A 24,711-nucleotide genomic window follows, 5' to 3' on the forward strand; every position below is an offset into this window, starting at 1 on the left:
CCATTCAAATTCATCAGCTAACAAATAACCACACTATAAATGTAACATGAGATCAAATCAAACATTGACATTTTTTATTTTTCTCTTGTGATAATCAAAATTCAGATTGATTCAGTTGATCGGAAGACCTCTTTGAAATGTTAATGCGTATGGCAGTAGTTAACAACTGGTCTTGAAAATTCAATCCCTAATGATTGAGTTCTACATTTCTATACGCGTGAACTTATTTCATAGTTATAGTATTCATCGCAAGCGTGATAATATCCACTAAGGAATTCACGTAATGGTATGCATGCACAGGTCTTAACTCTTGACACCAATTCATCGTTCACACTTACTTACATATCTACGTTTGACGGGTACAATTATACATAAAGGGAATTACTTGGTCTCTTGCTTCATAAACCATATTATGTAGTATGATTCTCTAACTAAGGCCTCTTTCAATCGTGAAATATTAGAAATGTGAAATATTGCTTCATAGATGGAATAAAGTGTGTCGTTTTTTGATGATCTATGTTAATTGAAGTCGATATAAAATAATGCATTATGGAATCTGTCATGAAATCGAATTGATGATATTGAAATAACGCTGGTGCATCAAGTATGACGTAACATTCAAAGTGACCATGTCTTGATGGAAGTAAGATTGCCATTATATGTACGTTGCCTATTATTTCAAAGATCTCCTTGGGGTGGTTTGCAATTTGATGACCACTAATGTTTAAGATTCATATGGGCGGAATAATACTTGATGTTTTTACAAGTTGTACGAGCTATGCATACTTAAGCATAAGGCTGACCTCAAAGCAGTCTAACCCCCGCCCATTGACTTGGTAGGGGCGTGCAGCCCATTTTATACCTATTAGTCTACAAAAGTATATCCTAGTTTTAGAAGAACTTAGATAAGTTAAAAAGATAGGTCCTATTTTAGACCAAAACCTCTGCTGAATGACCGAATTCCCCCGAATCAACATCTCCGGATCAAATTTAGACCAACACCCGAAAAAGCATAACGGAAAGGCAGCACATCACTCTTGTGTTATCTGAGTATTCAATGCGTGTTTAGCCTCTTTCGTAAGTTAACACTATTGTCTCTTGTTACTAAACCATCGTATTCGTTGTCTCCTTTAATATCCATTCGTTTTTCATGGTATTACTGAGGTGGTAATCTCAAAACCTGATTGAAATCCTACCTGTTGTCCTTATAAGATAGCCTTTTCATGAGGTAAACTATTCGCCTAATACTTGATACCATAAACCGCTGACGGGAGAGATTTTTTTCTTCAGATAATCCAACGTTGACATTTACGCTTTGTAAAGGTTATTCCCTGCTTTATGCTATTTTTAGAAACAGAGTAAGAGGAAAATGGAGCGACAGTCTGTTTCTGTTAATATCCATCTATTCTAACAATGTAATTACTGCAGCTCAGGCTCTAACGTAATCTAGCTGTAACAACATTTATCAACTTGAGAACCTGTCGTGAATCAACAAGTGTATTTCAATGTATGAATAAGGTATATATATATATATATATATATATATATATATATATATATATATATATATATATATATATATATATATATATATATATATATATATAGTGACATTTAGTGCCCAAATAACACCATGCAATAATTGTTTTGCAACACACGTGTTCAAAGGACAATTTTAAATGTAAATTTTACCCTTTTCTACAGCAAATGACATTTCTATAAAGGATTGCCCACCGATATCCTTTATTTAACAAGTAATGCATTTCTCCTGTCGAGTCTTACAACATATTGCAGTTTTATATTAGGTTGTGTTCCACAATCTGCTAGGTCTAATGGCCGCCATTTTGCGATGAAAAGACGCCACTTATCAAAAACCGTTAAAAAACCTTCTTTTATGTCGTGACCTGTCTTGATACAATCCAAATGAACCATTGAACCTTACTCAATAAGCCAGTGTTAGTTAGTGGCAAAGTCATTGACCCCTATTGGTCCAAATAACAAGCAATAGTATCCAATGTTATTCAAACCTGTCAATAAATATTGTAATGCATGAAAACCAAGAAGACTGAATAATTGAATAACCTCCACCATCACCGAGCCAATGGAACCAAAGTTTACTCTTTCTTACAAGGAACAGGATAGTGTTGATAGGTTGCATGCAACGTCTTTATTAATTTGAACAGATTTGTGCTTAATTGTTGTTACTGTGTCTTAACAGTACAGTTGTTGTTGTTGTTGTTGTTGTTGTTGTTGTTGTTGTTGTTGTTGTTGATGTTGATTATTATTAGTATTTACCTTATACTGTACCTTCTGAAGGTATAGTTGAATAATAATATATAAGTTGATATTACATCCAGACACTACACGGTTTACTTGCCAAAAGGGTGTTACAAAGTATCTGTTCGGATTATCCCAAATGGTGATATGTTTTGAAGGACAAGTATATATGTAAAGATAGAGCCAATGGGGGCCAGTTTGATTCCCCGATTCACTTACGTACGCGCCATACTGTCTGTATCAAGATCTTGACATGATAAGTACCTGTATTAATTTCATATCTGTTATCATAATCCTCACATGTTAAGCTTATATTCCTTGTGCATTTTCAAACGACAAATGAAAAACCAAACTCGACGACCTTCAGCAAGATATTATCAGCCTCAAGTCATTGTGTCCAAACCCATCCACATGTGTGTATTTCTGTAATCTGTACTATACTTTCCAAAAATCATGATACAGCTCATTGGCTATGGAGGAAAGAACTAATGATGTCGCGTTCTGCATTGTTACTACAGTTGAATTGTTCAAGTGATGATGCATTGCTTATTACGACAATATATTCCATACAAAGGTAAAATTTGAATTGATTCCTACACGCAAATGCTTGAAGCATGACAAGTCATTCAATTATCATTCCATACGCAAACACTAAAACACTGTCTACAAGTCGAATTAGTTGCTGGTTTTACATCACACTTAAATTAATTTATTGTGTCTATTTTCTTCATTTGATCTGTCATCAATCTAAGCACTGTCGTAATGTTAATTAGTTGATAAACATGGCGCCATTTTACACACATGTAAATTAGGTTGTGTGTGGTTGTTTTAATATCATTATTAAGTGACTAAAAATAATGTACATTGATGGCAAATGTAAGATTTGGGCACGCTAAAATATAACTATGATTAGTTACAACAAATTCGGAAAGTCAGAAGAGAAACAAAGGAAAATGTGAGATTTAGAAAGATACGTACTATGAATAGTAAATAAGTAGTGTGTCGTGGACACTGAAACAGCCGATACAGCCACAGGCATACACACAGAGAGGTAGACATACAGATAGCCACAGAGATCAGACATAGACATAGAGACATACACATACCTCAATATATCTTGTGGCATCACCTAATTTAAATTAATTTGCTAGATATAGAATTTAATTTGATTGCTTTATTTGATTGTTTTGTATTCACATCGATCAAAAGGGTATGACAGCGCTAGCTGACAGGGATTGCAAATATGAATATCTTGGTTGATATAGCAAGTATGATATTTTGTTCAATATGCTGTGATAACTTATAAGATGCCTTTGTGGGATAGTAACAATCATCTTCATATATATATATATATATATATATATATATATATATATATATATATATATATATATATATATATATATATATATATATATATATATATATATATATAGTGTGTGTGTGTGTGTTAAACTCTTTCAATCAAAGTATATTGTCTTGACAGCTAATGGAAGTGAAATTCTACTTTATATAAACCGAATAAAATCAATGTTAACATCTACGTCATGACCATTCAACTGTCATAAAATAAAGTGTGTTATATCTGCTGGCAGAAGAGTAATTCTCTTAGATCATGCCAGTACAAATATTTCATGTCTATTTGACACTCGTTATATGTGTCTCTGTCTTCTCAGTATTTGATTTAATTATCTATCTATCTATCTTGCCTTTTGGCCAATAAAATAATGTCTCGTATGTATCATCTTGAAAGTCCTTCCAAATATCAACCTAGCGCTTCCATTGGCGAAGATTCTCTTCATCTTCAACTCGTACGTTATTCTTAGGTAGTCGACGTCGATGACGACGACGACGACGACGACGACGACGACAACAACAACAACAACAACAACAACAACAACAACAACAACAACAACAACAACTGCAGCAGCAGCAGCAGCAGCAAAAAGCAACAAAAACAGAACATCAAACCAGAAACAACAACATGATGTCAACGGGTACTTGGAAATGAATAGTGAAGTTATTATTTTAGCGATACTGTTATTGTCTGGTCAAGTACATCCCTATCATAATTAGAGAAAACAGATGCGTAGGTACTGTAAATACATTGACGATATACAGCTTGCGGGCAACCCTGAAATATTGTAATAGAATATGATAAATGACCTCTGAAGTATGGATAAAATGATTACCCATGTCTTCAAACTTGAATGGATTGATTGCTTTTGTGACGTTATAGAATTGATATGCTTCCGCTCACAGATGTGACTGCATTTCTGTCGACTTTCATACAGGTCAGTAACCGGACAAAATAGGACATAAACTCAATGTCTGTCAATGAACGATGTAATGTCGCACTTGAATTATCTGTCATCATAGCATTGTCTTTAAGTAGCTATAGTACAAAAATATCCAAAGGAATCAATACGGAATGTCAAATTACTAGCAGAGATTGTGTTCATAATGATATATTTAGAAGTGCTCACGAAAACTTAAAGTATGCCTGCTACATGTGGTATAACTGAACTGTGTATAACGGACTATTCGTCGTCTATTCGGGTAGATTGATATGCTCCGCTGTTGACACGGTTTAGAACAGATTCCCCTCCGGTAAACAGGAAATTGAGATGGGAAATCGGTATTGTGATGGACATAAAATAACAGCTTGCATTATCATGGGTCCTAATACAATCACCAGTTATTCACAGTTGTGTCATTACACATATTGTAACATGGTCATGGATGTATAATAGCCAACTTATTACTATTTTCCTGTGAATAAAATGTGAGATTTTATCTTAGATTAATTTTATCTTTATTTGTACATTGAAAATGAATGATAATTTAGATGTTACAGAAGTGGTTATGTTATTCAATAGTCAAAGAAATTCAAATGTAAGAAAGGATGTTCTGATACATGAAAGGATTATGCTTCAGCTCAAAGTTGGACGCCTACAGAAAATGTCATGACATCAAATTTGAAAAGTCAGAAAATATTATCATTGCTTTAACTCATCTTGTGTATTCTTTTGCTGATATATCAACAAATAAGGCTCTGTAGCCGTCTTCTGTAAGTTTGTATGACACCTGTTCCTAATCTTTCATTTTCATATCTCATTTTCGACTTACAGTGGGGTGCCATTCAACAGAATCTATATTTCCAACATGTCACTCAACTCATGATAACCCCAATAGTACATAGTCATTCATTCCACTGTCTTCCATCAACTCGTCCCAAACATGACACAGTTTGCGTGATATTTTGTGCAAAACGGCGCTTTTCTTCAGTTCCTGTTCACTACTTGAAAGTACTTTGTTGATAAATGATTTATTTGTCGGTTGTCAATGAAGTCAGACAGCTACGTTTAATCTATCACGCTAAACACAACGAGCAAAGTGACACATGAATGCAACTGTCTCTTCAACATCACGGCATAACGATGTACATGTCTTGACCCGCAGATGTCATCGTCCCAGAAGGTTGCCAATGTCACACTTCCATAAGTTTAACGGATGTTGATTCTAATTTCTCAAATGAATTGCAAATATTCAATTTGCGTTATAAGTTGTCTTTCTTTGTCCTGTATAAATGAGGTGTTCCAACAAATAACAATTTTGCATGGATGTCACGAACGAATGATTTTCACTGCAATCCTTAATAGCCATTGAGCATGATAAGGTTTTTATTCTTAGTTCAGAACCACTTCACAGTATCGCCATATAGTCAATCCAACATAAATTTACAGGCGGTGTACATCATTGCAGGAATTCGTGATTTAAAAAAAAATGTTTTCATTGTCCTCAATATTTATTGAACGAAGAGACGAACATTTTAATGCATGTATCTAAATTTTCACTAGCAAGTGATTTGTCACCGGGTACAAAACTGGGAAAATGATCAGCGATGTCCAAACATGGTTTATTAAAACTTCCTTGGTATATCTATGTTGGTGAAAGGAAAGGAACTGATTGCATATCTAGTCACAAAGAAAGTCAAATGTACTGCAATAATGGTGGCTTTGATGGTGTATAGAATGTGAAAGGGATAGTGGCGGCGGTTGTGATGATGATGATGATGATGATGATGATGATGGTGATGATGATGATGGTGATGATGATGATGGTGATGATGGTGATGATGATGATGATAAAAATGATGATGATTGTGGTTGTGATATAAAGCTGACGATATAGGGATGTATGCATCATTAAACATATTAGCAAAGTGTTCCTTATGGTTAAAACATGATGGTCATAAAATAACGACAGAAATCATACACGCCTGTCTTAAACGTGACGTCATTCAACTTTTGACCTCGAATAAGAAATGAATATTACATTTACGTTGATAGCCGTAGTGTTTTTCATCTCTTTGTGTCCACAGTTTACATTCTCAAAACGAGCCGTCATCTTACCCAGAAGACAAGCACTATATGTGAGCATTAATATGTATTCCATGTTGAAATACGCTTTTAACCCTAATGGTTATGTCTAACAAGCCAGACTCACAAAGTGGGTCTCTCAGCTCAATTCTAATGAAGCAAATTACTGCCATAGCACAGGAAGTATTTATGATCACAGATAGATGTGTTCGCCAAATTTCATCAAATTTACGTAATTGTCAGATATTACTTGGTTGTCCACTCAGCTGAAGTTATGGATACTATAAATTATCTCGTGCGCTCACTATTTGATGGTTCACACATAATTCAAGCTGAGCACTGTTCTAGTAGTACTATTTATGCTAATTGTAAATATTGAATGAATGTTTAAAGAATAACAAGGCACTTGAATATTAACATTACGACCAGACATTTGTAAACAAACCTTTGAACAAACCATTACTGTAATAGTTTGTTAATATCACTCAATTTGATCGTAAATATATATTTTACGATTACTGCCATGCTTTGATTATTACAAATTATTATCCTGACCAGTGTATGTGTACGTACATACACACACACACATGCACGCACACACAAATATAGTTAGCTAGTATAATTATTTTATTTGACATGAAATAATGAAGAAATACATTACCTAGAGTCAATAACATACAGAAACAACAAAATAAAAAGATAATAGATAATCATAAATATATATAAAACACCAAACTACAGTATTGAATACAAAGATAATAATGAATTAGAGAATTTTCCGAAGCTAATAGTGTTGAAATCATCATTTGAGCTCATTATTCTTTTGAAGTACTCTTTTTTAGATAATTTTGAAAGACTTTGATCACAATTTTCGATAGTTCTTTGAAATTTATTTCTATCTTCAATTACAGATGTATTGCTGCAATCCACTACAGCATGGATTTCATTACCAATAGCTTTAGTATTACATAAATGACATTCTTTCATCGGAGGGGGGGGGGGAATTCCTTGGTATCGTAGTTTTTCAATTGGTAAATTATGTGCTGAGATCCTGAGGTTAACTATGCTGATTCTGTGCCAAACATTATTTACTTGTTCTAGATATGGTTCAAATCCATAATTTGTTTTAAATTTGTTAAAGGTATGTAATTTGTTGTTGTCAGTTTTTTATAAATATACATACATAAACCTACGCATGCACGCACACACACACACACACACACACACATATTTAGAAAACAGAAAGTAGACATACTGTAATACCCTTCTGGCTAGTTCACAAAAACAAAACACCCAGCGCCAAAACTGTTTATGTATGTGCAGCAGTGAGTCACTACATGTAAAAGAATATATAGGCAATATCCTCTTATTAAAAGCCTTACAAAAGAGCTGCTAATTTTCACATGACCAGTTTAATAATGGTAGCCTTAATTCTAATCATGAAGTGTTAACTTAATTGAACTGAATTAGTTTTAGCGTTAATGACTGAAGTAGCATTGTACATATGGATGTTGCCATGCCTTTCCCAGTGTCGCATCAACTGTTGATATACGAGGTACATATACCTCGTGTATGTACGGCAGTAAACTGAAGCGAAATAATTAATGCAGTACAGTGTACAATCGATCCTTACACTGTGTATATTATTCATTACAGCTACTTTATAAGAACGTTTGATTTATTCAGTGCCTACCATAAAACAGGTCTAGACTTAGTAATTCGATTCCTGTATTGATATAATGTTTCTTATTTTTCCCATCTATTAACAAAAACAGTCAAATGAGATCTTTCGGTCCCATGAAAATTGTATTAATCGAAAGTGCATGACTTTTGTAAATAAAGTTTATGACCTTTTAAGAACTCTGTTTTCGGACTCATGGGAAGGGCTTTATTCAAGATGAAACGATCGTCCATTTGTAGTCAAGCTAGATAAAGATTCGAAATTTACTTCTGCAAATACCAATGATTCAGACAGCTGTGTCCAAAATATACAGTCTATCTACAAGGCTATTTCACTTGAAAACATAGACACTTTCACGACCATCAAATGAAGTTGATGGGATCTAGATTTTGAAAACATTATTAGGGGATATTCGCATTCTCGAATGATGGGCGGCGGTACGGTGCAGCAACATACGACGTATTAAATATTGCATCCCTGGCGAATCTCACGTTTCACTAAGCCATTAAGGAGATTGATAAGGTACTTTGACGATATCGGCGGTAGTTGTTATTTTGTCCATGTAGCATGATGGTAATATTATGATAAACTTAACTTATACGAATCACGTGATATAATATATTCAAGATGATATCTCACATAAGATGTAGAACTTATTAACAGTAGTCACGTGATAAACAAGTGTAAATTCGGGAGCTTTGAATAAATACTACGTGGTACTGGGATTGAATCGTCGATTCACTCAAAACCTACCTCAAGAGATCGCGACCTAATCACCGTGAATAATCATCCATATCCCGAATCAATATTTCATAAATTTAACAAAACGCCTCTAAGATGTTTAGGGTCATCAATTGCCATAGCAACGCATGTACTGGGCCATTCTGAGTGTACCACTGCAGTCGGCTAAGTACAGTGCTTCAGGTCTTATTCAAGATTGATAGCTCTTCCTACATTAGCTTCTACTTCAGATCAAAGAAATATTAATTGACAACCTTTGATATAGTAAGAAATCACAGAAGGCAGCACACTATACTGTTGTACAATCAAAAGTTGTACCTTGTATGGTCAGACATTTTGCTGATGTAGTGATTTTGCAGTGTTTTGATAAGTATTATCAGTATATAAAGGATAATAACGATTTTTATGTTATATTTTACTTACTTGAGGGAATATTTTATGTATGTATGTATGTACGTATGTATGTATGTATGTATGTATGTATGTATGTATGTATGTATGTGGCTGTATATATATATATATGTACATATATGTATGTGTACGTTTCTGTATATGTGTTTGTGTATATGTATGTATGTATGTATGTATGTATGTATGTATGTATGTATGTATGTGTGCATTTGTGTGTATGCGTGTTTGTGTCTATGTGTCTTTTAGAGCGCGTGTTTGGGTTTTCATGATGCGCGTGATTCCTAGATATATGTGCTAGAAGAGTAGAGGGAACATTTTTTATTCAGCATCTGTAATTTTGTTACGAACGTAAGTTTAAAATAGTTAAGCTTATTATTAACAACAACATTGACAATAAGGTGGGGATGCGGAATACGCAAAATCGTTCAGTTTGAAATCATGTACGTGTGTCTGTGGTAGTTAACCTAGACTGACAAAAGACTACCATGACATCGTTGACAAGTTAAGAAGAAAAGAGAAAAGAGTATTTTCGAGAGTACGTAAAATGGCATACTTCCCTGTGGAATTGGTGTCACATGGCGTCTGTGAACCTATCACCTATTTCAACATGTATAGTCAGGTGGCTTAGCAACTTTTTTGTTACACGCCGGATAAAAGCACCAAATTTGGCATGAATGTTCCTTAGGACCTACTTATTGAATTTAGATTGGGAGCCCTCGTGAATATTTGCACACATTTGCATAAATCAATAAAATTCAAAATGGCCGCCATCACTCACAAATAATCCCACTTTGCAGAACTTTGTGATGAAATAAAAGCACCAAATTGGGTATGAGTGGTCTCGAGGACTTCCTTATTGAATGTAGGAGTGCAGCCCTCCTGAATATTTGCATACGTTTGAATAAAATTAATGAAATTCAAAATGGCCACCATTATTCACAATCAATCTCATTTGCTGAGATATAGCATGTACTTTGCAGAACTGTGTGTTGAAATAAAAGCACCAAATTGGGTACGAGTGATCCTGAGGACCTACTTACTGCATTTAGAATGGGAGCCCTTGTGAATATTTGCAGAAATTTACATAAATGAATGAAATTCAACATGGCAGCCATCATTCTTAAAAATTCCATTGTTCTGCGATATACAATGTAGCATACTTTGCAGATCTTTTTGTTGAAATAAAAGCACCAAATTGGGTACGAGTGATCCTGAGGACCTACATATTGCATTGAAAATGGGAGCCCTTGTGAATATTTGCAGACATTTGCATAAATTAATGAAATTCAACATGGCAGCCATCATTCTTAAAAATCCCATATTTCTGAGATATAGCATACTTTGCCTTTTTAATGAAATAAAAGCACCAAGTTGGGTATGGGTGATCCTGGGGACCTACTTATAGTATTTAGAGTGAGAGCCCTTGTAAATATTTGCAGACATTTGCATAAATCAAGAAATTCAACATGGTGGCTGTCATTCTTTAAAATCCCATTTTTCTGAGATATAGCATACTTTGCAGAACTTTTTATTGAAATAGATTGGGCATGAGTGGTCCTTAGGACCTACTTCTTGATTTTGGCTCAGGAGAGCTCTAAATGATTACATACATTCAGTAAAATCAAAAATGTTTGCTGTCACCCTTGAAAACTGTCATTTCTGGTCATGAAATATTTTGCATAACTTAATGAAATAAAGTGTCATTTTGTTTATACAAATATGTTACCTATCATTCACAATTATATACGTTGCACTAATATTGCCAAATTTCATTATTTTCATCATTTCATGTACTATTTAATCAATACCTGGTCAGTTTAGCAACTACCTGTATTGTTTATGGTAGTGTAACATATACAGGTGTGCTATTGGCAAAACTTCTCTGTCTCATCGATGAAGGATACTTTCATAAGCCCTTATTCTTCTAATGGTATGTTTTGTAACATAACCCCTCCCTCATTAACTAAATTTTCTGATATACACTAGAGTTGAGGTACAAGGGTGACAAAACACACACCTAGCCTATGTAACATCTTTAAGAAATGTACATTTTTGTTGTAGGAATGATAGTTCAGCAAAATAAATGTTAGTACAAGTATATAGTATATTTGTGAATGACTGGTATCAGATTTATATGTTGAAAACAGCCTTTTATTTCACTATTCAATCACATGGAATATATGATTTTTACATTATCTAGAGAGAACGTTTGTGAGTTCATAGTGTTTGTTGATGAACTAAACAGAAAAGGCTGAAAATTGTGGCAGCCATTAATTTACATATTTTAAAAACTTGGCATATTAAAGAAGTAGTAATGTGATAAACAATATTATTATTTCATACATATAACCTATATATTAGCAGGATTAAGTGCACACTAATAGTATGGTTGGAAAAATCATTCTCATCCCCCCTCCCCCCCCCCCCCGAAAAAAAATAGAAATGCATTTAAAAGGGCTCACTGATTTGATGTTATTTTAGAAAAGCTAGTGATAGTAAGAAGAACATTTGATTCAATTGCACGTAGATAAGCTGCCAGCTTCTTGCCAGAATGTCTAGAAAATTCTTCCCTCAAGGCTAAACTTTTTAAGAGGCCATGTTCTCTATCCATTGCAACAAATGTACCTTAACTCCTTGGTTAGTCTCATTATTGGCTAGACTATTGCTTTTGAATTTGATGAAAAGAAATGGTCAGAAAAATGATAGAGCAATTATAATAAAATGGACATCAGTAAATAAATGAAACTATTAAAGACTTATGATAGCACCCCTACTTTTCTGTAAAGATCTATTTATTAAAAACCTGGACCATAAAGCTTAATTGCATCTCTTTACCGTTTTTCATGGAACTTTTAAAGCCTTCTCAACTTTTTAACTAAGTCAGATTGATGAATTTGATAGCAAATTCTCTGTCATAGTACCATCTACAGGATATAAAAAAAAAATTCCTTCATGAAAGTTGTTCCAATGTTCCACGAGTAACTATGATGACATCCTCCATTGCAGTGACTAAGTGTAATATGAAGAAATTTCACACCTCTGTAGACAAGGCTGAAGGTGTTCCAGATGCGCAAATGTACAAATAAAATTATCTGCCAACCATATTGCCTTCAAGAACCCTACTTCATCATCCAACTATTATTGAATGTGTGCAATTTCTGTCAAAGAATTGACTTTGCACCAAAGGACAGATGCCTGGACTGAACTTACGTAATTACCCCCCCCCATCCAGCCAGATCCTATATAAAGGGGGGGGGGGGGGTTATAACAATGTTCATAAAGAGTTTGCTATAAACGAGGCAACACAGACGACATTTGTATTTGCTTGGCAATGCACATATTTGACTACTGCACATATATACATGTACTCTTCAGGGTGTGAGTAATAATGATGATTTGCATCCTATAAGGGACGATATATTGATTCGAAAACAAGTTATTGCAGATCTAAATGTGAATTATGGTAATCATATTTGTTCAAAGTATGATTCTGATTGTTGCAGGAATAAGATTTATATATTGACAAAAAAATTGTCTTCAAGAAGTGCTGCAAGTATGCTTTTTAGCAGACATACGAGTTTCAAGAATGATAATGGCCATGTTTGAATCGTATTGATTTATCAAACCTTTACGTTCAAATTCAAGATCATTTTTCAACTACAATCAGTGAATGGGTACTGGGGAACACTTGTGCCAAAATTTGGGTTATTATGTCACCAATAAGTATACTTTTTTCCAGAAATATGAGATTTTTAAAGTGTTGTGGCGGCCATTTTGAATTTTATTGATTTATGCAAATTTATGCAAATATTGAAGAGGGCTCCCAATCTAAAATCAATCAGTAGGTCCTAAGGAACATTCATGCCAAATTTGGTGCTTTTATCCGGCGTGTAACAATAATCCTCAAAACTGGTGTTAAGCCACCTGACTAGTCAGGTGGCTTAGCAACTTTTTTGTTACACGCCGGATAAAAGCACCAAATTTGGCATGAATGTTCCTTAGGACCTACTTATTGAATTTAGATTGGGAGCCCTCGTGAATATTTGCACACATTTGCATAAATCAATAAAATTCAAAATGGCCGCCATCACTCACAAATAATCCCACTTTGCAGAACTTTGTGATGAAATAAAAGCACCAAATTGGGTATGAGTGGTCTCGAGGACTTCCTTATTGAATGTAGGAGTGCAGCCCTCCTGAATATTTGCATACGTTTGAATAAAATTAATGAAATTCAAAATGGCCACCATTATTCACAATCAATCTCATTTGCTGAGATATAGCATGTACTTTGCAGAACTGTGTGTTGAAATAAAAGCACCAAATTGGGTACGAGTGATCCTGAGGACCTACTTACTGCATTTAGAATGGGAGCCCTTGTGAATATTTGCAGAAATTTACATAAATGAATGAAATTCAACATGGCAGCCATCATTCTTAAAAATTCCATTGTTCTGCGATATACAATGTAGCATACTTTGCAGATCTTTTTGTTGAAATAAAAGCACCAAATTGGGTACGAGTGATCCTGAGGACCTACATATTGCATTGAAAATGGGAGCCCTTGTGAATATTTGCAGACATTTGCATAAATTAATGAAATTCAACATGGCAGCCATCATTCTTAAAAATCCCATATTTCTGAGATATAGCATACTTTGCCTTTTTAATGAAATAAAAGCACCAAGTTGGGTATGGGTGATCCTGGGGACCTACTTATAGTATTTAGAGTGAGAGCCCTTGTAAATATTTGCAGACATTTGCATAAATCAAGAAATTCAACATGGTGGCTGTCATTCTTTAAAATCCCATTTTTCTGAGATATAGCATACTTTGCAGAACTTTTTATTGAAATAGATTGGGCATGAGTGGTCCTTAGGACCTACTTCTTGATTTTGGCTCAGGAGAGCTCTAAATGATTACATACATTCAGTAAAATCAAAAATGTTTGCTGTCACCCTTGAAAACTGTCATTTCTGGTCATGAAATATTTTGCATAACTTAATGAAATAAAGTGTCATTTTGTTTATACAAATATGTTACCTATCATTCACAATTATATACGTTGCACTAATATTGCCAAATTTCATTATTTTCATCATTTCATGTACTATTTAATCAATACCTGGTCAGTTTAGCAACTACCTGTATTGTTTATGGTAGTGTAACATATACAGGTGTGCTATTGGCAAAACTTCTCTGTCTCATCGATGAAAGATACTTTCATAAGCCCTTATTCTTCTAATGGTATGTTTTGTAACATAACCCCTCCCTCATTAACTAAATTTTCTGATATACACTAGAGTTGAGGTACAAGGGTGACAAAACACACACCTAGCCTATGTAACATCTTTAAGAAATGTACATTTTTGTTGTAGGAATGATAGTTCAGCAAAATAAATGTTAGTACAAGTATATAGTATATTTGTGAATGACTGGTATCAGATTTATATGTTGAAAACAGCCTTTTATTTCACTATTCAATCACATGGAATATATGATTTTTACATTATCTAGAGAGAACGTTTGTGAGTTCATAGTGTTTGTTGATGAACTAAACAGAAAAGGCTGAAAATTGTGGCAGCCATTAATTTACATATTTTAAAAACTTGGCATATTAAAGAAGTAGTAATGTGATAAACAATATTATTATTTCATACATATAACCTATATATTAGCAGGATTAAGTGCACACTAATAGTATGGTTGGAAAAATCATTCTCATCCCCCCTCCCCCCCCCCCCGAAAAAAAATAGAAATGCATTTAAAAGGGCTCACTGATTTGATGTTATTTTAGAAAAGCTAGTGATAGTAAGAAGAACATTTGATTCAATTGCACGTAGATAAGCTGCCAGCTTCTTGCCAGAATGTCTAGAAAATTCTTCCCTCAAGGCTAAACTTTTTAAGAGGCCATGTTCTCTATCCATTGCAACAAATGTACCTTAACTCCTTGGTTAGTCTCATTATTGGCTAGACTATTGCTTTTGAATTTGATGAAAAGAAATGGTCAGAAAAATGATAGAGCAATTATAATAAAATGGACATCAGTAAATAAATGAAACTATTAAAGACTTATGATAGCACCCCTACTTTTCTGTAAAGATCTATTTATTAAAAACCTGGACCATAAAGCTTAATTGCATCTCTTTACCGTTTTTCATGGAACTTTTAAAGCCTTCTCAACTTTTTAACTAAGTCAGATTGATGAATTTGATAGCAAATTCTCTGTCATAGTACCATCTACAGGATATAAAAAAAAAATTCCTTCATGAAAGTTGTTCCAATGTTCCACGAGTAACTATGATGACATCCTCCATTGCAGTGACTAAGTGTAATATGAAGAAATTTCACACCTCTGTAGACAAGGCTGAAGGTGTTCCAGATGCGCAAATGTACAAATAAAATTATCTGCCAACCATATTGCCTTCAAGAACCCTACTTCATCATCCAACTATTATTGAATGTGTGCAATTTCTGTCAAAGAATTGACTTTGCACCAAAGGACAGATGCCTGGACTGAACTTACGTAATTACCCCCCCCCCCCCATCCAGCCAGATCCTATATAAAGGGGGGGGGGGGTTATAACAATGTTCATAAAGAGTTTGCTATAAACGAGGCAACACAGACGACATTTGTATTTGCTTGGCAATGCACATATTTGACTACTGCACATATATACATGTACTCTTCAGGGTGTGAGTAATAATGATGATTTGCATCCTATAAGGGACGATATATTGATTCGAAAACAAGTTATTGCAGATCTAAATGTGAATTATGGTAATCATATTTGTTCAAAGTATGATTCTGATTGTTGCAGGAATAAGATTTATATATTGACAAAAAAATTGTCTTCAAGAAGTGCTGCAAGTATGCTTTTTAGCAGACATACGAGTTTCAAGAATGATAATGGCCATGTTTGAATCGTATTGATTTATCAAACCTTTACGTTCAAATTCAAGATCATTTTTCAACTACAATCAGTGAATGGGTACTGGGGAACACTTGTGCCAAAATTTGGGTTATTATGTCACCAATAAGTATACTTTTTTCCAGAAATATGAGATTTTTAAAGTGTTGTGGCGGCCATTTTGAATTTTATTGATTTATGCAAATTTATGCAAATATTGAAGAGGGCTCCCAATCTAAAATCAATCAGTAGGTCCTAAGGAACATTCATGCCAAATTTGGTGCTTTTATCCGGCGTGTAACAATAATCCTCAAAACTGGTGTTAAGCCACCTGACTAGTATAAAGAAAACGTACACCTAACTTGAATTGTATAAGATACTGAAATACCAGCGAAAAACAGACTTGTATCAGGCAATATAACTTTTAACATTTCAATTCAGATGAGTGTTTTTTTAACGTACGATGAGTGTGCTAACCGTTATCTGTTTTTTTTTTACAACTACACAGACAAGATGAATTGTATGTTGTGTGGCAGAAACTTCGCCAGGATGAGCCACAGCTTCTACGGACATTTGAAAGGTTCCTTAAGAAAGCTGTTCAGGAAATACGACATTTACATAAAGAATGTGACAATGCTGTCAAGAAGTATGTTAATTTAAATCTAATTTGTTGTCATATTATGATTGATGATTGTAACCTTTAGGTGATACATCTAGTTTGCGAAAAAAAGACATGACGTGAATGTTTGCTTTTGGTTGAATCAATATATTAAAGGTAATTGTCATGAAATTGCTAGTTTCTCTCTTATTATATCAGACAAGATGATGAGAAAACGAAATTCAAAGACAGTTTTATGATTGATTTTCGTCTTGCTATGTCAAGGGGTATTTATCATTACGTATACATAAAGTAGCAAGAGGAAAGGGTCATGGCACATCGTACACTCTGAATAGGCGTATCCCCCGCAATTATAAGGTAATGCCCACGTGATTACCTTTAATGTCATATACTGATGTTTTTTTCGACATACAATGACGCTGGTTTGTGAGGTTCCATTTTTTCATCAGATCCGGTAAGACGCTATGCAAGAATATAATTATTTTCATAATTTGTTGAGCTGAAAGCGCACTATTTGTGAATAAAGGCTATATCATTATTAAAAAGATGTATGTTACACGATTCACACCATCTAACTCTAATGATTTACAATGTTATTAGTCTTTAACTTGACGGCACCACGTATTAACTTTTTTCTAAATACAATCAAAGTTCGGTTACTTATACTCATTCCTATAATCGTTACACCTACAGCAAAAGTGGGGTTCATAGACAAGAGGTAAAGTCCTTATATGAAGAAATGGAAGTTCACTTAGCAAAAGAACGGGACAGTATAAGAAGAAAGGTACGTGGGTGTCTTGTCTAGTGAGAATAAGATTCTAATTCAGATAGTACAGCCAACTGGGATTTACACATCAAATGATATCCAGTGTATATCATGAGTACGGTTTGGTCTTATTGCAACTACAGATGCAATGGGATAATATTTAGACATTTGCAAAGATACAAATACAGATAACCTATCTAGGCAAATTAGGACACTAAACTGATATGAAAAGTAGCAATAGAACACTAACTATTCAAAGCACGAGTCCAAATTTCGGTATGTCCTCTTTTTCACACTTTTATATGTTTGATCTAAGAATTCAACACGATTTGGTGAAACATTTGTAAATCATGTCAAATACAACATAATAATTTGTCGCTATCCAGATACAACATATACAGGCTTTTGAAGTACATATAATCTGCCATGTGAATTAAAGTAATAGTGTTTCACCTATTTTAATAACATTTGGCAGATTGACAAAATAGACAAACACACAAGGGGATGTCAAACCGTCAATTGTACACTGTTAGGCAAATGATAAAATAAGAAAACTACGCAAATTTAGTACCAATAAGTGTATTACAAATAAGTCTGATACATTTAATCACCAAAGTCGACATTTCTGAAATAATGTTTATATATATGATATCATGTGTGGTAAAGGTGTGTTTGAGTGGAACGCATATACGAACAATTCTATGCATCTCAGTAGTGAACATCATAATAAGAAGTAAACACTCTCACGTCTTTATCTTTAAAACGATTTCTGTTTCTGTAGTGTGAAGAAGAACTCAAGTGGGAAATAGAACGGAAACTAGAAGATAAGGATGAAGAGGTGTCGGTGCTTTTACAAAAGAGGAAAGAGGTATTAAAACCTTGGCAGCCATTTTGAATAATAATCAATAATCAAGAATATTTTACTGCAATTTACCAGAATTTTTTGTCGTCCCCGCAAACATTTTCTTTCAGCTAGAGTCGTATGCCAGTATGTCCCAAATATTTAACATGACTGGCTGGAATCGACGATTTGTAATGACCAAATTTGGTACCTCCTTGTGTTTATTAGTTTGAAAGATTATACTATCCTAGTCGATTCTATGAATCTTCAATATTGTATAATTTAATGGCATTGTGTAGTCCTTTTTGCTTCTCAAGCGACGGCAGCATCTTTATGTCAAAGCACCTTTCAACTAATTTCAAGTTAGTTTCGGTGATTGGGACAGCCATGTCGGAAAAATCTTGTATTGCTTCAGAATAATGCCAGATAGCAACGTTTGACTTTTTTGATACGTATCTTAATACATTGGGTGTGCATAAATGACTTAATGATATTATGAAATTAATTTCATTACTAAATCATGGCTTTGCTATGATTCTACTCGTGTGCGTGGTTAATTGTGCCAATTGAAAGTGATATGTTCAACATTTGTCTAATTAAATATGCGTTTAATAGAACGGGTACATGAAAGATTCTATCATGTCACTGCAACTACTGAATTGCAATGTACAATTGGATGCGTTCAAAGCCTTTCCTTTTATGAATATAATTTGCATATATATTAATTATTTGATTATAGCTGACTGAGTGACAGTTGATACCTGTGATGTTTAAGTTACTTTTAAAATATTTTTCTTCATTTCCTATTGTGACCAGCTTGAGCAATCGCTTGTGGATTTGGATAAACGAGAGAAAGAACGGAAATCACAAAACCACCAGGTGGGTAAACAGTATTATAACACATGCAACATGTGTAAGCCTAGTTCAACGCAAAAAAGAGAAGTGATTTATGCCATTGTCGCCCAAGGTCGTGACAACGCAAGTGTACGTACGTCTTCGGCTCTACTATGCTCAAAATGTGACTTAAAATTGACACTGTTTACCCTGATATTTTACAATTCTGTTTGCATAGGTGTAATAATATTCCCAAATATTTTTCCCAAATATGTGTGACCTAAGGGTTTTGTGATTACTAGTTGAAGACAGGTTGTGACAAAGCCCCCTTAGGTCAGTCATATATTCCTTGTCTGAACGACAACAGCTATGGGGCATGATTTCTAACAGTACGATGAACTATACTCAAAACGCTGTGACATATAAACCCATAGAAGTTCACAACACAATTCAATAAATGCAAAGGAGTAAATCAAAACCAGTATGTATTTGTTTGGTATGTTATTTTATGCCACAATAACGCTGTTGAATGTAATACATAATCCTGTTTGATAAATTACAAACTAATCGATGCATGGTCGTACTCTTTTATAGTTAGAACAAATGGTGCTAGAACTAAGCAGACACGAGTCAGGTATTATTGCAGAAAATGAAAATCTTGTGAAGGTAGGTTCAAAATTTATGAATTAATATGTATGTATGTATGTATGTATGTATGTATGTATGTATGTATGTATGTATGTATGTATGTGTGCACATATCGTTATTTTATACTCCCAAATATAGCTTTTAATTTTGATATGAAACGTCAGTAAATCAATGCTATGTAATGAATCGTAATGTAATGAATCGTTGTATGATAAACACCACAATCACTAGCTAAATTATGAATTTAATTTCCTTCTTGTTTCTCTTATTTCATAGGAGAACATGAGACTCCGAGAAAGACTAGACGAATCGTTAGCTGGACTTAATGAAACACAACAATTGTGCCTACAACTACAAGATGATGCCGTTAGAGAAAGAGATTACATAGAAAGGTATAAATTCAATGACCTAACACCATTACCGACATGTGTTTACGTGTGCACACAGAGGAAGAGTTTACTGTAATTTGCTTGTCATCTGCTGTTAAGGTAGTTGTCCAACGTGTCAATTCTAGGACACATTTTCCGAATTAAGTTTTTAACTTTATACGTTTATTGATACCCATCAACAGATATCTATAAATAAGCGATAGAGGTAGAAAAATCATTATAGCTGACAGAACCGGTGCGGCATAAAATCAATTTGGAAACATTCTGTCCATTAAGATCGACATAACGGAATCAATTTTCCCTTAACGCCAGCCTAGCCTCATAGAGGAGATGTGTAATTTAGCTACGATATTGGCAGCGTGTAATTATCCAGACATGTTGCGTTAAAACCCTCAGCTATACTTTCTCTTTTTGACAATTCATCGATTATGTTTGTCCACGTAGTAAAACTTAATTGGCAAAGATTAAGCATCCCGTTACCCGGCAAATCCTTTCCTTTAAGTGAATGAAGATTAAACGTCAAGGTTTTGAAATAGAAAATTATCGCCAAGTGTTTCCTACTGATTCCACCGTGAATTTGTAAATTAATTGGCGGATACTGAATTTGTTAGTGCCGAGATATTTTCTGTCGACATGTGTCTTTTGTAGACATCCAATTTGTCATCATTGAAAATCCTACATTTTACTATAACGTATGACATCTTCAGCTTCTCATACATGCTGAGCCATGAGCTCCTACGTGTATAATAATAATCACGAATTACAAATAAGGGTAAATCAATCATTCCTTCTGCACAATTTGAAACTTATATTGTATCACAAACAAAGGCCATCCAAACCATCTGCTCGAGTCAGGAAGAATTTTTTTTCCTAAAGTTGAATGTAATATTCGAGAAAAAAATGTATTTATGCTAAAATAAGTTTTGGGAAAACGCCTCGGGTGGAATAGACCGGATGTAGATTTAATGTGGCTATCTGCCTGTAGTTTACCAATGTAAGAGAAGCCCTTGGGCGGCAAACCTTTCCACATCAAAGTATAATATTATATAAGGAATTGTATTATATAATAGAAACACACTGATACTACGAAGCATAGTATATCGGTTCATTTTTTTGATCTTTCTAGGATCGGATGGGAAAGATATAATTACAAGACCGAGCGGATTACTGATATCGCCTACATACACGTCCTTGTAATAGGTTATTAATATTAAAATATTCAAGATTTGTTATTTTTTACTGAAAATTCAATGATACTATATAAGTCTTGCTTAGTGTGCTTATTACATGAAATGGTCGATAAATTCAATGCATTTTTGATTTTTCTTTTTTTTTGAATTTATAGGGAATATAAAGAAGCACTTATCGAACACGAAAGAAAATCAAAAGAAAGGCAAAATCTGGAATTACAACTTGAAAAATTGAGGTAGGAGTAACATTCACTCGCATGATTTAATCTCACCAAGATCAAACGTATGAATGTTATGTTGGAATGAAGACGTAAAATTGAGTTGTTGAAATGAGATTTATGAGTTCAATTGAGATCCTTCCAGACAATCACCATAGCTTTTGTATTAAGTAAATCATTGCAGTACTCATGTTCATGCAATCGTAAGGCAGGGTAAGTACCTTGACATTTGAATGAGACTTGACGAGTTTGGTGTATATATATATTTGATATTCAGAATATACGAGCCCAGCAGACGTAAGTACAGTAACATATTCATGTAGACTGGTATGTCTTATTTTCTTTCTTCCAGGGATAAATATGAACGACTTGTAGAAGAAACGTATACAGCAGAACCAAGACCAAATATCAGAAAGTTAACAGATCTTAGTAGTTCTAGTGATTGTGAATGTGATCAGCAATTACAAGTAAGTAAAATATACGCAGTTGTTATTATTCTATAGTTTTTAAACAGATTTGTCATGTGGAAAATTAATCGAATCCCATTATCGCAAATAGGATGAGCATGAAGATGGATTCAAGTTGAGACAAATTTCCAAATTATAATATATTCCATCTTTTTGATCATTGGTGTGTATGATTATTTTTGGACTCATGTCCATTTCAAAACCAAGTACAGAAATATTAAATTAATACCAATAGTATCTACAAATAATTAAAAATTTGTAGTGCACCAAAATGATTGGCTTATCCCAGCTTTCAACCTGCGTCCTCGTGTCTTCCTCAGGGATGTGAAGATAGTATCGGTATATAATTATGTGCCTTTGTTTGCGATTCGTATCATTCTTTATTAAAGAATAGGTCATCCCCAATACAAAAGTAATATCACAGTCACAAGGATAAAGTAATAATTAGTTCCACTATAGTCGTTCATTTGTTTTGCCGGTCTGCCACATAACGTATTGAGGAAAAACTCGATCAAACAGCTGTAAATCTGTTTACACTGTACGTTGTTGTTCACTTGGTCGTCTGCTTGACGAGTGATATGTATTCCCGGTCATACCGTACATGTCATTCTATTCGCCAATCTATACACATACCATTGACTGCTGAAGCCAACATAGCGATTAGACAACTACATAAAACGTATCCATTTCACAAGTGCATTGGTACAGAGTGTGAAATCAAATATATCCTAGAACATATATTGTTATTCAACACCCTACTAAGGACATGAGAATTATGAAAAGTTTACAGAATTATTAATTTTAATGTTGATGATGGCAAACATTTCATTTATTCAAATATGTATTTATGCTTTATCCTTACTTCACCCTTATTTTAAAACAATGTCGTTTTCTTCCCATTCCAGTTTCTACAATTAAGGACACCGGATCGCTGTTTTAAAATTGTTTTATGTGGAGACTCGGGAGTTGGAAAATCTAGTTTTCTCGAAAGATTCTGTCAAAATACCTTCCAGGCTAGAACACAGGTTACCATAGAAATAGGTTTCCAAATGAAATCGCTGGTTATTGACAGTACGGTTATATCACTACAGATATGGGACACTGCCGGTCAGGAAAGGTGAGTACTTAATTAACATAGTATCAGACCCTCGGGAATACCATTTTGCTGTCAGACAACATTTCAACCCCATCTCGGCTAGAAGCAAGAAAAGCAAATCGGAAATCAAATGACTGTACACATTTATATAATAGAGGTCAAATGATATTAAATTCAGTTATTTTAGAATAAATATGAGTGCCCGATTACCGTGTTAGCTCTATTGAAAGATTGTGCATTCCTTGAAAAGAAGGCGCTAAACCCCAATTTTTTTAATAGTATTTTTTTTTAAATAACGGTAACTTGGAACAAACTTTCATTTGACAAACTTTGGAGAGTTTGTAGGACTCTGATTTTCGGTGTGTTGATGACTGTGAATCATACAACTACCATATATCTATACATTGTATTGAATACATGACAATACGTGATGTATGTGACTGAAACGTGTACTTTTCCTATACTATACAATCACTGACGAAGCAAATGAAAGAAACAAACGCACTTGCCACTCTTCCGCCATCTAAGCATAAATTCACGATCATGATTTGTTACTCTCTCATGCAAAGTTTATTTGTGTTCAAAATTATAAAAAAAGAAGACCTTATGATTAAATTTAGCTAGATAGTATTAGGTATTAGAAGGTCAAAACATGTCATTTTTGCTACATTCAGAAAAATTAGATGAAACTAGGACAGCTTAACTTTTGTGTACGGCTTCCTCTATAAAGGATATCGTATCAGAAAAATCAAAATTGTCTTTTTCTTTCTCTGCCTGGCTATTGGACTTTAGAAAATCGTAATCTCTTTATTGCCTTACGAGTAATTGCACTGCACTTTTTCAAACACACGGCAGTCATTCACTTGATCGAAATTGTTGAAGGAAAGCGGCAATCGTCTTAGCTACTTACGTACTTACTTGGATGACATTTTGCAATCTTACAGATTTCGAAGCATTCCACATTCGTATTTTCGTAAAGCTGACGGTGTTATGTTACTGTATGACATCACATGTGAGAAATCCTTCCAGTCAGTCACCAGCTGGCTCGTTAATATTCAGGTACAGTGCCATGTAAATACTCTATTTACTTCTCCTGCGATATAGTTTGTACTGTTATGTTAACCCATTTAGTATCCGTCATTTGGAAACTAATATAACGTTTCTTCAATATCAAGCTGTTGTTTGCAGCAAATAATTTAAGTCAAACGCTCTAATAAACCCAATACCCTGTGCAAAAAGA

The 24,711-nt window shown here is 34.2% G+C and overlaps 1 protein-coding gene across 1 annotated transcript in view; it reads left to right on the forward strand.

Annotated features, from left to right (window-relative positions):
* Positions 1–24,711, forward strand: part of LOC144434037 (uncharacterized) — a 43,722-nt gene that overhangs the window by 16,644 nt on the left and 2,367 nt on the right. Inside the window, exons 2-11 of the mRNA XM_078122482.1 lie at positions 16,912–17,049; positions 17,716–17,806; positions 18,570–18,656; positions 19,446–19,508; positions 20,058–20,129; positions 20,388–20,503; positions 21,846–21,926; positions 22,261–22,375; positions 23,281–23,492; positions 24,416–24,530. Of these exons, the coding sequence (XP_077978608.1) occupies positions 16,912–17,049; positions 17,716–17,806; positions 18,570–18,656; positions 19,446–19,508; positions 20,058–20,129; positions 20,388–20,503; positions 21,846–21,926; positions 22,261–22,375; positions 23,281–23,492; positions 24,416–24,530 (1,090 nt within the window). The remainder of the gene's footprint in view (positions 1–16,911; positions 17,050–17,715; positions 17,807–18,569; positions 18,657–19,445; positions 19,509–20,057; positions 20,130–20,387; positions 20,504–21,845; positions 21,927–22,260; positions 22,376–23,280; positions 23,493–24,415; positions 24,531–24,711) is intronic.

The sequence above is a fragment of the Glandiceps talaboti genome, chromosome 4 (assembly GCF_964340395.1).
Source record: "Glandiceps talaboti chromosome 4, keGlaTala1.1, whole genome shotgun sequence".
NCBI classification, from domain to species: Eukaryota; Metazoa; Hemichordata; class Enteropneusta; family Spengelidae; genus Glandiceps; species Glandiceps talaboti.